Source organism: Sciurus vulgaris, assembly GCF_902686455.1.
Source record: "Sciurus vulgaris genome assembly, chromosome: 6".
NCBI lineage: Eukaryota > Metazoa > Chordata > Mammalia > Rodentia > Sciuridae > Sciurus > Sciurus vulgaris.
Window position 1 is genome coordinate 49,520,686 of NC_136466.1, and position 19,116 is coordinate 49,539,801.

The 19,116-nt window shown below is 33.9% G+C and overlaps 1 protein-coding gene across 1 annotated transcript in view; it reads left to right on the forward strand.

Annotated features, from left to right (window-relative positions):
• HSD17B4 (hydroxysteroid 17-beta dehydrogenase 4) overlaps positions 1-18,720 on the forward strand; it is a 134,572-nt gene extending 115,852 nt beyond the window's left edge. The window contains exons 21-24 of the mRNA XM_079145668.1: positions 2,787-2,873; positions 3,694-3,832; positions 9,045-9,172; positions 18,326-18,720. Of these exons, the coding sequence (XP_079001794.1) occupies positions 2,787-2,873; positions 3,694-3,832; positions 9,045-9,172; positions 18,326-18,415 (444 nt within the window). The 3' untranslated portion in view covers positions 18,416-18,720. The remainder of the gene's footprint in view (positions 1-2,786; positions 2,874-3,693; positions 3,833-9,044; positions 9,173-18,325) is intronic.
• Positions 18,721-19,116: the final 396 nt, after the last annotated feature.

Consider the following 19,116-nt stretch of genomic DNA (forward strand, 5'->3'; position numbering starts at 1 on the left):
TTTTCTGAGTCAGGCATGATGTTCTCTAGTTCCATTCATTTACCAGCAAGTACAATAATTTCATTCTTTATGGATGAGTAAATCTCCATTGTGTATATATCTATACCACATTTTCTTAATCTGTTCATCTTTTTAAAAAAAAGTTTATAGATCTTGATAGACCTTTTATTTATATGTGGTGCCTCAAACTCCGTGCCTCACACGTGCTAGGCAAGCACTCTACCACTGAGCCACACCCCCAGTCCCTGTCCATCTATTGATAGGCATCTGGGCTGGTTCCATAACTTGAATATTGTGAATTGTGCTGCTGTAAACATTGATATGCCTATATAATATCTAGGGATGAGATAGGTGGGTCATATGGTGGTTCCATTTCTTTCCATACTGCTTTCCAGAGTGGTTGTACTAATTTGAAGTCCCATGAACAATGTGTGAAGTACCTTTTTTCCTCACATCCTCACCAGCATTTATTTTCTGTGTTCTTGATGGTTGCCATTCTGATTGGCGAGGAAATCTTTCTGTATTTTTGATATGCATTTCCATGATGGCTAGAGATGTTTAACATTTTTTTTCATATATTTGTTGGCCATTTGCATTTCTTTTGAGAAATGTCTGTTTAATTCTTTTGCACATTAATTGAATGGGTTGTATTTTATTTTTGGTGTTTTTTTTAGTTCTTTATATATTCTGGATATTAATTCCTGGTTAGAAGAGTAGTTGGCAAAGATTTCCTTTACTTCCATAGGCTTTCTCTTCATGATCTTGTCATTTCCCTTGGTATGGAGAAACATTTTAATTTGATGCCATTCTACTTAATTCTTGATTTCTTGAACTCTAGGTGTCAAGGAAGTTGCACCACCAATATGATGGAGTGTTAATCCTGTTTTCTTCTAGGAATTGCAAAGTTTCTGGTCTAATTTCCAAGTTTCTGACTTTGATTTGACTTTTGTGCTGGGTGAGGGGTCTTGTTTCATAATTTTACATAAGGATGTCCAGTTTTCCCAGAACCATGTTAAAAAGAGTATCTTTTCTACAGTATGTTTTTGGCACCATTGTCAAATATCAGATGACTAATGTGGATTTGTCTTCTATTCCGTTGGTCTTCATATATATTTTGATTCTAATATAATGATAATTTAATTAAAAATAAGATGCTTTATGTACCTTTTTATTTTAACTCATTATATAGCCAACAAGGGCATTCTGAAATAATTTTGCTGAGATAGAGACAATGTCCTACAGAAAGATTGGACAGAAATCATACCTTGATTACACATGTACATATTGTAACACAGTCTGGGCCCAATTAACTCATTTTGTCCCAGATGTGGAACACCTATAAAAACTTTTATTGAGCAACAAACATCACCACTTTTGGTAACTTTGAATATTTGAATATTTACTATGTTTGCAGAATTGGGAAACTTGGGAATTAATGGTTTAATAGTGAATAATAAGGCAAATAAAGGGCTGTCTCCCTAAGGAGTTAAGTAATTGAGATTAGCAGTGTTCCAATGACTAAAAAGGACATGTAATCATTGTTTTGTGAAATTTTAAAAAATACTTTTTGTTCATGTGTGATGATGCACACCTGTAATTCCAGCATCTTGGAAGACTGAGGTAGGAGGCTGACCCGTAGGTACACACACAGTTGGCTTTCTTGGCCACCTTCTTACAATTACTATCATATATTCTGGAGCCCTCTTGTCCTTTGTTTTGTGTACGCTTAATTTTTCAGATAAGGTTATGTACTCAAAGTATTGAGAATCGTGACTATCATCATACAGTTCTAGCAGTGAACAGTATGTACATTTCTATAAATAAACTTAAAGGACTGAGAAATCATTCCTGTAATTTTAATAAATTTTAAGCATGCCTTATCCTTTCAGTATATTTATTTTCCCCACAGTGATTAGAGATACCCTTTTTATTACTTACACATGATTCTTTCCTTCCTGTTCCATTTTAAGAAGCATTTTAAACCAGTGTTTCAAAATACTATGCTTTGCTTGACTTGGTTATGTGAAAGTACTTTATTAAAGTGCATTTTGTTCATTTATTGTCTCTATACTTTTCACTGTATTTAATTTGAAGTAAAACCAAATTTTCCTTCAAAGTATGAATTGAGAATGAACTTGTTAAAAATCCAAGTTTTAATAACCTTTAAAACTTAATGGTTCTGATACACAAGCATAGGATAATTTTTGTGAAAGAAGAGCCATTGGAATAATTTGAAAAAGGATTAGCAATTAGAATTCCTTTGTTTTGGCAAAAGGCTATTTAGGCATTCAATTTATGCTGTGCATACTTGCCATCTGAAAGTTCAAACTAGAATTACTACATTTTAAAAGACTGTGGTCTTTTCCTAGCTATTTTTATTTTGTATTAACAGAACTTATGTACTTTGAGTATACTACTGTATGTGGATATTTTACCCTATATTTTACTATTTAAGAATTTGGTACTTCTCACTCTAGCTTTCCAGATGTTTGGGGGAAAAATCCCCAAAAAAACAAAGCCCAGGCTGCACTCGAGACCAATTTAAATTGGTAGTTTGGGGGATGGGACCTGTTCATAGTTATTTTTTTAAAAAGGGCTCCACAGCAGGGTTAATAATAATTATATTAAATCAGAAAGCCTTCATATTTATTCATCTTGTGATTTGGCTTATTTTCTTTTTCACATGAAACGGTTATAAATTTCTTTTAAATGACTTTATAGCATTTTACAATGAAATTTGTCAGCATTAGAATCAGTAGAATGAACTTCCATTTTATCCTTGTAAGGTCCAAGAAACTGGAGACATTGTCATTTCAAATGCATATGTGGATCTTGTGCCCACATCAGATATTTCAGCTAAGACACCCTCTGAGGTAGGTTATCAAAACTGGTATAAAGTCACTGACTTATTTATGAATTTTGGTTAAGATCAATTTAAGAATGTTCAGGGTATTTTAGAAACTTAAGAGGTCTAAAAGATTTATCATTATTAAAGGATACTAATTCAAAACTGGAATCAATATTTTATCTTTTAAGAGAATTTTCTTAGAGTTACTAAATCGGTTGTTTGAGAAATCAAATATTTGAGAAAACTAGTTGAAAAATTAAACATACTTTGATTTAAAAATTTGTATGCAGGTATGAAAATAGCATTTTTATTAAAACATTCGTATTCTCCATTAGCCTGCTGAGATTTGATAAATGTTTACATTCTGTCTTCAAAATGTTAACTTGGTAATATCGAAGTTTTTATACACCATGATCTTTAAATTTTGTCAGAAACTGAAGATTAAAATCTCAAGAATTATCCAAGATCAAAAACTTAAGGTTTAGAGCTAGAAAGAAATTTAGTCATCATCTAATTTGGTCCCATTTTATAAACAGACCAGAAGATCAGACCACAGAAGTTGATTGATTTCCTTGATTGTCTTTCTGAAGTTGAATAGGACATAGATCATCCAGTTACTAGTTTTCCTCTATACTATTATGTTTGAATTCTGATGAAAATAGAATCTTGTTAAAAGAACTAAGGTTTTGGGTGACACAAGTAAATATAAGGAAAGTGTCAAAGTAGACCAGTGTGATAAAATTTTACATGCATAAAATCACTTTTATAGCACATATATATTTGTAACCATTTTTGCATTTCAACTATTTTTACAAAACTATTAAAATAAATTTTCTTTTTGTTAGAGTGGAGAGCTTCAGAGTACTCTCGTGTTTGAGGAAATAGGTCGGCGCCTTAAGGATGTTGGGCATGAGGTGGTTAAGAAAGTAAATGCTGTATTTGAATGGCATATCACTAAAGGTGGAGACATTGCAGCTAAGTGGAGTAAGTCATATCCCTGACTTCATAAATTTCTAATGTAACTTTTATTAAAAGAAGGGTATTTTATTTACTTAGAGATAATCTCTTTGAAGGTAAGTAATTCCTACCATCTTAAGGAATAAAAACATTGAGGATTTCTTATAATACCTAAAATTAGTACAGTTGGTACTCCATATGTGTAGGTTCCACATCCAGGGATTTAATCAGCTACAGATTAAAAGTGTAGTGTTGTGATGGGCTGCATCTGTACTAAACATCTACAGATGTTTTCCCCAAGTTATTATTCCTTAAACTATAATATTTATATTGTATTAGGTGCTATAAATAATCTAGAGATGATTTATGATTTAAAATATATGGGAATGTGTGCATAGGTTATATGGAAATGCAACACACTTTTGGGGGGTGGCATCAGGGATTAAATACAGGGGTTCTTAACCACTGAGTCACATCTCCCTGGCCCTTTTATTTTTTTATTGTATTTAAGGACAGTGTCCCACTGACTTGCTTAGGGCCTCAATAAATTGTGGACTTTGAACTTTCGATTCTCCTGCCTCAACACCTCCCAACCTGCTGGTATTATAAGCATGTGCCACCACACCTGACTGCACCTTTTTATATAAGGGACTTGAGCATCCTTGGAATTTGATATTCAAGGGACTATTGTACTTAAACAGTAGCTGTGTGCTTCCTTAATTTTCAGCTTCCTCTGGTCAAATGAAGTAATTTTTAAAAATTATCAAATATGACTTAATTGTTTTATTCCAAAACAATTTGAATTATCTTCATTATTGGCATAAAGTCATAATTTTGTTGATATATACAGGTTGCAATCCAAAGTTACTTGTCTAGGGAAATTACTAGAGTGGCATCGTAGAAATATAATCACCTAGTTAAACCAACTTGCTGCAAAAAGAAAGCAATTATATTTTCTTTCAGTGGTATGGAGGTCCAAACTACCATTTTATAAAGAGAAATTAGAGGATAAAATAAACAAAGGAAAAAAATTTTACCAGGTCTCTTGCATCTATTCTGTGACTTTTGAGTATTCTGACCTCTAGAGTTGAAGGAATTTGGTATACCAGTGACTATGTTCATTGAAACTTTGATTTCTCATGCTTTTCTACCTAGAAGCCCCAAGGAACAGGATCTTTCACTGTTAGTCAAGCTGCTCTGGTCCCTGGACCTGTCTATAAATAGAAGAAAAACTGTACAGTATCCATAATAGTTTTTAAACTAAGATTTCTTCCCTTCTTCCATGGTGGAACTCAACTAATTCCCTATGGATGAATGTATGTTAGAAACAGAAAACAGAATTATTGAAGATACCGGTGAAAGAGGAGTGGGATCTTTAAGAATGAGAAGCGGCACTAGAACTTTGTCTCAAATCTGACAGTAAAACTGTAGGAATTTGAGCATACAGGTGATTCACTTTAGCAAATGATAATTTTCTCTAATGTATTGATATTAACCAAGATGTTCCACTTTTTTTTTGGTGATACTTTATTCAGACAATATTAGACAATGCACTTACATTTAAAACTTACCTTTAATTTAGGAAAAGCCCTTCCCCTGCCCTTATGATTTCACTGGGAATATTGGAATTCTATTAATTGCTAATTATTGATGCCATGTAGTATGTTTTCTCATCTCTGCAGGTTCTTATTTATCAAAACCAACAATCAAATTAGATCTCAAAACTGAAAACCTTCACTTGTTTGATAGCTAATATCTTTGGGCTGTGAGTGTGTGTATTTGGGGAAGTTTTTTCAAATCAACTTGGTCTAAGTCTAGAGAATTGGAAGAGTTCTGGTGTTAGCTGGGACTGTGTTGGTTTTGACTATGGAGGAATATGTAGGTCTTAGCTGTGTCTTGGGGGGTTATGTCTGAGGCCTGTGGTTCATGGATTTGTAGGAGGGTTGCCTGGCCTCTGCCTGGCAAGGCTGAGATAATGGCTCTAATATTTCCATTTGTCACTAAACAAGATGAACATCTTAGAATTTGATCCATCAATTTAAATATGTAATTTTAGTGTAGACACACATAACAATCTATGCTTCTTAATAGGAATATATTTGTTGAGTATATCAAATATCTGGTAGAATAGCTATACTGAAACTTTTTGCAAAGATTTCCATGTACTAAGGATAGTGTTGCTGAGCAAAATAAGGTATAAATCAGTTGGTATTGAAGATTCGTTTTCCTACTTGATTTAAATTTTGCTTCCTTTCATATGTAATCTTTTCCATTATAGGGATATAGTGGAATTTACATTTAGATAGCAGGATTATACAAACACTATTCATTTTTGCTTAAATATTGTTTGGTAAGAGAGTTTTTAATGAAATTATATACTGTAATTAATTGTATAGAGGTAAGTCTTAAAACGGGACTAAACCCAGGCATTTCTTATTGTTATGCAGTGACTAGATGAGGATAGTCTTTGAATGGTCATGTATTTCAACTCTTTAAAATTTGCCATAGTGTGGAAGAATGAGAACTGGTGAATACATTCACTCTTGAGGATAGCATTTGAGCATCAGAACATACAAACTCCTGGTTTGGTGCTCATCTTCAAGCAGTCAAACCAGATCACCCTTTAGTTTATATTCAGTTTGAGAAACCCTAAAGAATGTTGGTTCCAAATTTTGGATTGGTATTCAGAAAAGTATCTAATGCATTTAAAGAAAAAAGACTTTGGAAAGAAACACTCTTCAGTCAGGGCCTACTTTTTGGAGAGGCATCTGGTCTAGGGCCTCTATTTCCCTAGCAACAGTGACTGTTTCTCCCTTACCAGTAGCAACTCCCAACTTCATGCCCATGTGCATTTACTATTCAAAAGTACATACAAAAGCACCTTTTATAAACCACTTAAAACAATTATGGCTTTCTATATCCTATGTGACTTGTTCATCTTAACATCTTTTTGTAACTTTGTTTGAAATAAGTTTCTATAATAAGATTAACCCTGACCTTACAAGTACCTATAAATTCAAGGTGATCGTGGTATGTGATTCTTTTGTATGAACCACATTGTAGGCCATGACCAGAGCCACTGTGGAATTTGTTCCATTCACGTGTTCTTATAGGGAATTAGCCTTTTCTTAGTCTTTTCGTTACAGAAAGCTATTAACTAATACTGATAAAAGTTTTATCACTAATAAGAGTCTTAGGCTCTTTTACCTGCTGCTTTATAGCTAAGTGAGGGCAAGTGGACAGGTAAGAACTGTAATTAACAAAGAGCCTCACTCTTGCACTCTAGCATTAAGGTCTGTGGGGCCCAACTTTATTCCTGATAAATATATATACCTCTATTACTATATGTATTGTGGTCCTTAGCCTTACTTGTGTAGAATTAAAAACATCAAAGTCTTTTCACTCTCCCCCACTCCGTGTTCTCCCTTTTAAGTTATACAAAAATACATATTTGAAGGTATTTTCACAGAAGTGTCAGTAAGAACACAGCCTTTGCTCTTCATATTATACTTGTAGTACCTCATATTTTTTGACACCATATAAGAATGAAGTGAATGAAGTATGTGAAGCAAGATGGTGACCACTCTGCCCTTTCCCCTTCCCAAGGTAACTTTTTTTCTTCCTTTAGTGTAGTTAGCAAAATTTCCTTCTGTGCACCATTGGAGTTATCTAATTCTCTTTGGAGCAGGACTTGCTAACCAGAATGTAGTAGTTAAGCATTTATAGCTTTCCAAATCAGTAGTTCCTTACTCTCTAGGGAGAGATGCAATTGTAGCAATTGTAGCTCCCCGACTGGAGCAAGAGGTGTGTTCCTGGATTGAAGCTGAACCAGTGGAATTGGTTTTCCTGTATGTATGGTCTCAATCATATAAGAGAGCTTAAACTTTCTAAGGTATAACTTGGCATAAAGCTCTGTAAATATTGAGGTAAATGTTTTTAATAGTTAATTACCCAGTCTGTTTCTGGGACAGTTAATCCTTTTGTCAAAAAAGTTTAGGGAAGAGAAGCTAATTTTAAAACTTAACAATTATAAATAAGAGGTAATTGTAACTAGAGTATTTTTCAAATCTGTTTTTATCTTGCCATTCATATGGAGTCTTTAATTCAGATACTTGAAAGGTGACTAGATTGTGTCTCCACAGTTCCTGCAGTGTGCAACTATTTTAAATTTAAATTTTCTCCTTTTCTTACTATAGTCTGTTTGAACTTAAAGACCTTAATTATATATACTCCAGCAACTTTTTTCCCCTCAGTTAATTGCTTAGAATTTAGGAGAATGTTAGTTCCTACTGCAAGGCTGGTGACTGAATGAATTTGTTATTCCTTTATTTAACAAATATATATGATAGACAATACAAAGGAAGATACAAGTGAAAAACAGTGACTTTTATTGTTTCAGTTAACAATTTGAAACCAGCAAATGAAATGTGATAATTTATGCAATATAATGTATGTACAAGGTATTTCAGACATAGTATGCTCAAGTCGAAACCAAGATCAGAAGCATCTTGAGAAGATAAAGCTAAATCAAAATCTTTCCCTGCAAAAGAGTCTTTCCCAATCCTTCCAAGAGAATGTGACCCTAACAACATTTTCATTTCCGATTTCTGGTCTTCAGAACTGTGAGAGAAATTCTATTATTTTAACCTTTCCACCCCACCCTCACAAAAGGCATTACAATTTAAAAGATACTACGTTAAAAAAAAAAAAGATACAGCTGTTTTATGATCCATTCAAATATCATTGTCAAGTGATAAGTACTATAAAAATCTCACCCTGAGACAGGAATTTCCAGATAGTATTTTTTTTTTTTTTTTTTTTTTTACATACTGCACTTGAAAGAAAAACCCATTGGCATGCAGGAAATGCCCATGAATCTTTGGAAAGAAAAACAAGCAGCTTCAGAGCAACTCAGCCACATCCTTGCCCACAGAAAGTAGCCTGTGTCTACATTCCAGCAACTTTTATTTCTTGGAGTATCTTGATCTACATTAGTTCATATTTATAATACCTCTGTCACATAGATTTCAGGAGAAACCATATTGATTATTTTGAACAACTTTATAAAAAAAGGCATCTTTAAGAAAGGATTTTCTAATGACAGATAATGTATAATATAGATAGAATAAGTATCTCTAACTTGGAAACTCTAAAAATTGTTTGCATTTTAGCTGGATTATTCCCTCATTTTGAAGAAAAATGTGATACACATCGATTTCTTCCTGTTTTTTTTTCCCAGCTATTGACCTGAAAAATGAATGTGGAAAAGTATACAAAGGCCCTGCAAAAGGCTCTGCTGATACAACTATCATAATTTCAGATGACGATTTCATGGAGGTAGTCCTGGGCAAGCTTGACCCTCAGAAGGTAATGTTCTCAAATTTTTCATTTATTCATTAGTGTTCCTTCTTGTTTGACAATTAGTTTTTGAGTTGACTTAAATTCTGGTTTACAAAATTGCTTACAACTCTGAAGACATGGCTGGTACTAATATTCTGGAAGATAAGTCATATATTTTTAAATGGGGTTTTGGTTGATACTTTAAAATTGAAATTTTGGGTGAAATTACTTAAAGTAGAACAGATAAAACCACACCTAGATTTATAAATCTGTTATTAGTTCAGAGGTAAAAACCCATATGATATTAGCAAATACTACATAAAATTAGAGGCCTTTCAGTGGAAAGTTATGATTAAGGCAACAGTTTTCTCTTACCATTATAAGTTAATATTCTGAAACTTTTGGCCATTACACACAAAGTAGCTGTGATTATGTAACTACAAATTACAAGAGAATCAGCTGATTCTTAGAATGAAGAGGTCCAAACAAATTACTGAATGAACAATTAGGAAATAGCTTTTACATAGCAGCAAAACCAACTTTGTTTATAATCTTAACCCTACAGTACAAAGTATCAGTGACTAACCTCATAAAGCATAATGCTTATTTGAAGAAAAATACTCAACTTTACAAGGAACAGAGTAGTTTAGAAGTAAATGAGAATATACACTATTTTCCTGAATGTAAGAACTAGTTTGAAAAGAATTGGGAAATAGAACAGTTGTTCACAATTTTTGGTTTTCAGCATCACATAGATTGAATCGTGATATCACAATCTTAGGGTCTCAATTTTTTCATATATAAAGTATGATAATTGTAATGATCCCCAAGTATTGTTGTGCTTCTACTATGTGGACTTTAAGTTCTGGAACACTAATAGAAAAGAAATAGTTTTAAAAAAATATTTTTCCTTAGTTTTAGATGGACACAATACCTTTATTTTTATGTGGTGGTGAGATTCAAACCCAGTGCCTCACATATACTAGACAAGTGCTCTACTGAGCCACAACCCCAGCCCCTAGAATCTCTATTGTATAAAGAAAAATTAGGGGCTGGGGTTGTAGCTCACTGATAGAGCGTTTGTGTAGCACAAGTGAGGCACTGGATTTGAGTCTCAGCATTGCATATAAATAAAAGGTCCATCGACAACTAAAAAAATATATTAAAAAAAAAAGTAAGGCAGAATAATGAGTGAGAGCAGTGGTTGGCAAACCACTGTCTAATAATGTAGATTTTAGGGGCAAGATGGTCTCTGTTGTAGTTATTCAATTGCCACTGTAGTACTAATATGGAAACAATTGGGAGTGGCTATGTTCCAATATAACTATTTACAAAAACAAGAAGCAGATCAGATCTGGCACTCAGGCCTTAGTTTGACAATCCTTGGGTTAGAGTATGACAAGGTGTAGGGAGATTATTGTAGATGAGGTTGTCCAAAACAGCTTAAGACTTAAAAAAGGTAAAACAATGAGCCATGAGACTGAAGAAACAATTAGTACAAACACCTGAGGCAGGAATAACTTGGCTTATTGGATACTTATAACTGCGGAAGTCAAGGTAAGATATGATATGGGAGATCAGGGGTTAGATTACATAGGACATAGGTTTGGGTCAGAAGTTTCAATCTTACTTTATGTGACAGGAGGCTATTGAGCTATATTATTTTTAAAAGTTATTCTGGCTGATGAGTAGAATATTGACTTTAGGGTTGAATAGGAAACCATGAGTTCTTTATATGTAATCTCAAATATAAGGGTATCTAGAAAGATGAAATGTGATTAAGGAAAAATTTACACACTATTGGATCTTTCACCTTTGGGGTTGAATGGATTAGCTAGGGAATGATAGTGGGGCAATCCTATAACTATTTAAGAAATAGTATTTTGTCATTCCATGTACCTAAGTACCATATCAAATGGAATGAAATATAAGAAAGCAAAAACTTAATAATTCTTATAAAAATGAATGTCAGGGTTTTTCTAAATTCACTTTTCTATTAACTTATCCTCCATCTTAATGCTGTCTATCACTGTTCCTCAGTTATTAAAGACTTTGTTGCCTAGTGTACAGTCTTTACTGCCACCAACTCTTGTCAACCTTGGTGGCTTACTTCAAAATTCATAAAAATGACATCTCTGCCAAAATAAACTCTTTGTTCCTTGATTTCTCTTTCGGTTATCTTTTGCTCTATTCCCTATTACTTTGGTCTTCATTAGCAACATATAATGTGCAGCTTCCAATAACTACTTCAAAACATCACTTTAACACTATAGTTTTATTAACTTCTTAATGTCACTGAGCCACCTGGCTTGTTGCTATCAGGTCCCTTTTGTCTTTTCTCCCTGTCCAGCTCATATTCCATGGTGTAGCCTCATATTTCCACCTTAAAAAATATCTTCAACTCTTCTTGCATATCTCATCTTCCCATTGCCTGGAACATTCCATCTTGGCATCTATACCTGAACAGATGAACATCACAGGATGAAGGCAGTACAGCTGAACTACCTTTCCTTTAATTTCGATCACATGCCTCAAAAGGGTCTTTCTGCACTGTGTAACTATCTTACCATGGCTTTCTGGTAAGCTTCTATTGCCAAGCTCTGAGATGACTATTTTGTGTTTGTCTACTTAGAATTTCCCACACCTTCCACTCCTCCAATTTTAGCTGATGACCCTCTTCATTAAGGGGCTGAGGGGGAGGCAAATGAACATCTTTCCACCACATTTTTCAGCATCTGCACCCACCTTCTTTTCTTTCCTTATATTACATCGAAGGAAGTCTCCCTCTTCTGGTCAGTCTAGTAGTCCCTATGTTTGTATTCCAAGTCATTGCTGATTTCTTTTCTATGTCAGTGTCTCCTAATCTACTACACAAGGTAACACCTTGATTTTAAGCAAGCACACAGACCCCGATCTAGCATGCCATACCATTTTTGTGCTCTTTCACAAAAATAGATGTCTAAACCAGCTTTGTCCAGTAAATGTATCATGTGAGCTGTGTATTTGATTCTCTAGTAGACCCATATTAAAACAGGTGAAATTAATTTTTCACTTAACCTACTACCTTAAGTAGTATAATTTCAACATGCAATCAAAATTATGGAGATATATTTTATCCTTCTAAAAACACTAAATCTCAATTTGATTTATATTTTATATTTATTGTGATTAGTCCCAGCTGAGATGCACTTTTTAAATGCTCAGTAACCATGAGTGCCAGTGGTTACTTTCCTGGGCCCCACAGCATTTTGTTTTAACTTTTTCTGCCTCCCTTACCTGGCTTCCACAGTTACCATATCACCAATACTGATCTGGTGCAGGTCACTGGATGGTTTCTGTATTGTCCCATCTGTTGAACATTGCTCTATGTTTTATTCAACTTCTCAGTAGCATTCAGTTGAGTTAACTGCCAACTTCTTGAACTATTTTCATTTCTCAGCTTTCATGACACCATATTCTTTTCTACCCTTAGCCTCCTTTGGTGTCATCTTCTATTCCCAAATATTAAATTTTGGTATTCAACAGGACTTATTTCAGTTATATAGAATATAACACTTGCTCCTTCAGTGAGTTCATCTATACTATGGCATTTAAAGCCATTTGTATTTTGGTATCTCAGATTTAATCATTTCATTTGTTGTTCTCTTGAATTCCATAGCAATATAACCAACTCTACTTGGCCTCTGCTAAGAAATCTTACTGGCATCTTAAATTATGTCCAATGTAGAACTTGTGATTTGGTTTCTTCTAAGATATTTTCTTCTCAGTAATTGGCACCAAATTAGTAAACTCAGAAATGTAGGAGTCTTAGATTCCTTCTAGACCTCTGTATCCTTTTCATCCTTATTCCTTGATCTTTCTCAAAAATATATCTTCAGTTTATCTTCTTCTCTATCTCTAGTGATGAAGCAGAGATCCAAACCTCCATCACCTTTTACTTGGCTTACTACAAACAGCATCTTGACTGGTCTTCTGCTCTTATCTCTTCCATTCAGTCTGTCTTCATGCAAGAGCCAGTGTATTTAAAAATGTGAATCAGACTCCTAGATTTCCTTTTGCATTTGGATAAAATCCAAACTACCTTTCAACATGAGATGTCTCCTTTGCTTATCTAACTTTATCCCACCCAACTTGCCTTATCTATAATGTTAATTTACTTTGTCCTTCTCAGTTCTTTCCCAACTTTTATTCAGTGTTTTTATTCAGGTTTAAAAAATTTTGAAATATATGTATCAGAGGAAATGAAAACACAAGTGAAGAACAAACTCAATTCAGTTATAAGCAGCCTTTTTCAATTTTTCCTGGTTCCGAGTATACATATATATAAAACCTCCCGTTTTGTATAATTGAAATTGTAGTATGTATCATGCTTTGCATACATCATGATCCTTCATTGTTACACATTTACCTGAAAAATCTGCCCCTGCTCTTTACATGGCTGGTTTCATTTCATCCAAAGTAGCTCCTTCCTATTTTAATAACATTGTTTTCTCTCCTTGCTACATCTTTTTAAAAAATATTCTTAGTTATTGATGGACCTTTTAATTTGTTTATTTATATGTGGTGCTAAGATTGAACCCAGTGCCTCACGCATGCTAGGCAAGCACTCCACCACTGAACCACAACCCAGCCCTCCTTGATGCATCTTAAGGTCTTAGAAAAACAATAACAAACCAAATCTAGATTTAGTAGAAGAAATAATAAAGATCAGAGCAGCAAAAGAGTCTAGGATAAGGATCAATGAAACAAAGAGTTGGCTCTTTGAAAAAATACAGTTGATAAAACATTAAGTAGCCTAAAATTAAAAACAAAACATTAACAAAAAAAGACCCAAAAAATAAATAAAATTATGGCCGAAAAGGAGACATTACAACTGGTATCAAAGTTCAAAAAATTATGAGAAAATGTATGCTAACAAATTGGAAAATAGAATAAATCATCAAATTCCTTGACCTAGATTACCTACCAAAATTGAACCAAGGGGATTAAAAAAAAAAAAAAAAAAAAAAAAAAAAACCCTTAATAGAATAAACATAAGTGATGAGAGTGAATCAATAAAAAAATATCCCAAAGAAAAACCCAGATCCATATGTCTTCACTGTTGAAATTTTACCAAAATTTAAAGAACACCACAGCTTCTTAGACTAATCCATTGAATTGAAAGGGAGGGAACCCAAACCCTTCCCAACTCATTCAGTGAGGCTAGCATTCCTGTTACCAAAGCCTGAAAAGGATACAACAACAAAAAAACCCAGACCAATTAGTCTGATGAACATAGATAAAAAAATTCTCAACAAAATACTAGCAAATTATATTCAGCAGCACATCAAAGAATCATTCACAAAGATCAAGTTGCTTTCATTCCAGTGATGCACAATTGTTCATGTGCTGGTTAATAGGTGGCAGAAAATGCAGTTGATAAAATTGAACACTTTTTCCTATGAAGAACCTAAAAAATTGAGTAAAAGAATCACACCACAATATAATAAAGCTTTTATATGATAAACCCATAGCTAACAGCTTATTGAAAGCATTCTAAAATTGGGACCAAGACAGTGGTGTTCATTCTTACCACTCTTATTCGATATAGTAGTAGAAATTTTATCCAGAGCAATTAGGCATGAGAAAGAAATAAAAATACATACAGTAGGAAAGGAGAAAGTTAAATGATCTGTTTGCAGATGATAGGATTCTATATGTGGAAAAATTCAAAGATTCCACTAAAACTCTATTAAAATTGATAAATGAATCCAATAAGTAGAAGGATTAAAAAAATAAGAATCAGCATATAGAATGAGTAGTTTTTCTGTACACTAATAATGAGTATGTTAAGAAAGAAATCAGGAAAACCATCCCATTTTACAGTAGCCACACATACACAGTAAAATCTCTAGGGAAACTGAGGAAGTAAAAGAACTCTACAATGAAAATTTTAAAACTATTGAAAGTTATTGAGGAAGACAAAATGATGGAAAGACCTCCTGTGGTCATGGGGTAGGAGAATATTGTTAAAATAGCCATACTACCTAAAGCAGTCTACATATCAAATGCAGTATTTACCAAAATACCGATGACAGTTTTCACAGAACTAGAAAAACAAAACATAAACATCATATGAACATACAGAAGACCCTAAATAGCCAAAGCAATATTAAGTAATAAGAGCAGAGCTGGAGACAATCCCAGTACCTGATTTCAAAACAACTGCGAAGTCATGGTATTGGCATAAAAACCAGACACACTGATCAGTGGAATCCAGAATCCAGAAATGTAGATGTTTTCAACCATCTTGTTCCCAACAAAGTGCCAAAAACTTGGTGGAGAAAGGATAGCCTTTTCAATAATGGTGCTGGGAAAACTGGATATCCACATGCCGAAGACTAAAACTTGATCCTATACAAAACCAATTGCAAATAGATTAAAGGTCTTAATGTGGGACCTGAAACTTGAACTAGAGGAAATGGAAAACACTTCCAGGTAGGACTCCAGAAGTACAGGATGCAAAGGCAAATATTGACAAATGTGATAATATCAAACTGAAATACTTCATAGCAAAGGAAACAGGTAACAGAGTGAAGTGGCAAGCTACAGAAGGGGAGGAAATGCCAGCTCTTCATCTGTTAGTAGGTTAATATGAAGAGCTCAAAAAACCTGAATAGACGCTTTTTAAAAGAGGAAATACAAATGGTAGATACATGAAATAATATTCAGTATCATTAGCTATCAGGGAAATGCAACAAAACTACATTGAAGGACTGGAGATAGGGCTTAATGGTAAAATGCTTATCTGTCATGTGCAAGTCCCTGAGTTCAGTCCCTAGAACCACTAGGACTGGGGAGAAGCTACAGAGATTCCATCTCACCCCACTTAGAATGGCTATTAAAAAATGCTGGCAAAGATGCTGAGATAAAGGAACCCATATGCACTGTTGATGGGAATGTAAATAAATACAGCCCCTACACAAAACAGTATAGAAGTTCCACCTAAAAAAATTTATATATATGTGTGTATATATATAAATTTATCATAGAATCCAGCTTTTGCACTCCTTCGTATATAGCCAAAGGATATGCATGCGGAAGATATACCTGCATGTCCATGTCTATCACAGCACTATTCACAGCAGCTAAGATGGAATCAGCCTGGATGCCTGTCAGAAGATGAATGGATAACAGAAAATTTGGCATACACACACACACACACACACACAAAATATTATTCAGCAATAAGAAATCTGTCACTTGCATCACTGGATGGAGCTGGAGGACCTCATTTTAAGCAAAATAAGCCAGATAAATATTCTCTCTCATTTGTGAAAACTTGACCTAAAGTAGGATTAGATTACTAGGAGCCAGGAAGGATGCCAGATGGCAGTAGCAAAGGTAGAAGGGTTAATGGACATGATCAATGCATCATGTATACATATCTGGAAATATCACAGTGAATCCCATTATTTTTTACACTTGATGTGTTAATAAAAATGAGAATACATGGCATGGTGGTATAATATATAAAAATTCTGGAAAATAGCATGACCTATGTTAAAAAAAAAAGAAAAAAGGTTTCTACTTTTAAGAAGTAGAAAAACTTTAATCCAAAGTTTGGATATGCATATCCAAAGTTTATGCATATCCAAAGATGCAAATTAAAGCATGTCATTTTTGCCTCAGTTTTTCAAAGATTAAAAAGTAGTATTGTGAAGTTAGGATAAAAGAACACACATGCAGTTGGAGAGAGTGTAAGATTGATATTGTCTTTCTGAACAGCATGGTGGCCACAGTTCCCATACCCATTTTTTAAATGGGGCTTATAGTCCTGGTATCTTCTATATGACACTTATAGGCAAAAATAAAAGTTCCACTTATTAAATAGGTACAAGCAAGTGTAGTTTGTTTTGTGTTCGACCACTGTGACTATTTCCCTCAAAAAATTTAAATAGTCAAAAGTGCTCCTGTGAGTTTACTCACAATGCTATTTATATTTAATACTGTGGTTGTACACTGTCATTTCTATAACTGTGCATAATAGTTTTTATTTTAACTATTCACTATGCATAGTGAAAGCAATCAGTTTTGAATTTCCTTAGCATTTGATCTTGATTATTTTTGGGATAAAATATTTTTGCTTTTTCTCCAGTTGATAAGTATTTGCTTCTCAGATTGAATTGCTGCTAGTTGACAAATGGTAGGCACGGGTTGAGTGAAGAACAAATAGATTCATGTCCTGGGTCTACTACTTGCTGACTGACCTTGAGCAGGTTATTGAAACTCTTTGAACTTCAGTTTTCTTATCTAGTAAATTGGGATGAGTCCTTTCGATGTACCTGCCTCAAATTGATGACTGTGAATCATAAGTGAGATTATATTTGTGTATCTGCTTTATAATGCTAAATATAAGTAAATATTGCTATTTTTTCAGTTAGCTAAAAATCTAATTGCTTCTCTTTTCAGTTCACATTTCATGTTTTCTCAAGCTATAAAAGCTGATTATTTTATTGGGAGGGAATTTATACTGAGGGAAAACAAACTTGTGCAAGTAACTTATCACCTCAGAGGCAGAACAGGAACTCTGAGTTTCTTAGCATGCCAGCCTTTTCCTTGGTAATAATGATGAGTTTAATACACTCTTATCTTATATAGGACATCAAGCTAAGCATTTTACACGTTATTTCTCTTAACTTATATGACATAGTTGTGTTGTTCATGTACTGTTGTCTAGATTTTTTTTTTTGGTAGTTGGGAGATAAGCTCAGAAATGTTAAGTTTGCCTTGCAGTTAAGTGGCAGATCCTGATTTTAACTGGCACTCTGGTGGTGCAGCCATGATCTGTTCACCATAGAGCTACACTGTCTTATTTTGTCATTGTATGGCTATTTCATAAAGATGTAGTAAACATCTTTAATCTGCTTTTAAAGTTTTGAATATTTTTATTATTAGAGATCATATATTATCTCATATGTAGGAACAGAACAAAATTGTAAGTTGAAACGGTACTCTCATACCTGTCACTTCAGATAAATTATTCCATGATTTTCTAAAATACATAGGAGTCTTTGCAAGATAAAAGTTGCCTTTTTTGTCTAGAGTTATTACTAATTGTATTCAGCTGAACAGTCATCTTTTTAAAAAGAAGGAAAATGTAACATAACAGTTGACACTCTTTTCCTCTCTCCTCTCCAGGCATTCTTTAGTGGCCGACTGAAGGCCAGAGGGAACATCATGCTGAGTCAGAAACTCCAGATGATTCTTAAAGACTATTCCAAGCTCTGAGGAACATACTGCATTAGTAATAAAAATAGAATAAGTACTTACTTCATCCAAGTATGTTTGATTATGCTGCAAAATGATCAAAACTAAGATGCAAAGATGCATAACATTCAGATTTTCATTTTCTACTAATTTTGCACATATTTTTTACAAGGAACTATAAACTAGCATGTAATTATCTTTCTGTTCTTAGAACTGTATCTTCATAATAAAAAAATTTCACCCAAGTTCAGTTTCTTTAGAATTTGTGATAGCATTTATAAGTTGAAAGAAAAAATTAAGTGAATAAAAGCTACTTTGATACCCTTTACACTTGTTATTTTCTGTTCCCTTATTGATTCCCCCATTTTAACTGGAATTTCCCTATATGTACTTATTTCTCATACTTTAATAGTGTTATGCTTTCAGGCAAGAGAAAAGTCTGTGCTCCCAAATAGTTTCTCATCTCCCCTTTGCTGCAGATTCTGTACTTTTGCATAATGTTTGGAAATCTAGCAAGGATATAATTTTCTTAATAGTCTTAAAGAGTCACAGACAAATACTGTCATGATGACCCCGCCCCCACCATTTCCCTCAGATGAAGCATGTTTGGGAAATGTTCCTTTGATGCATTGTCTACAGAGGTGACCATCAACAAGTGGAATGCTAAGGTCAGTTATGAAGTCAGTCTCATATGCAACCCTGAGAAGCACATGTGTGGCTTG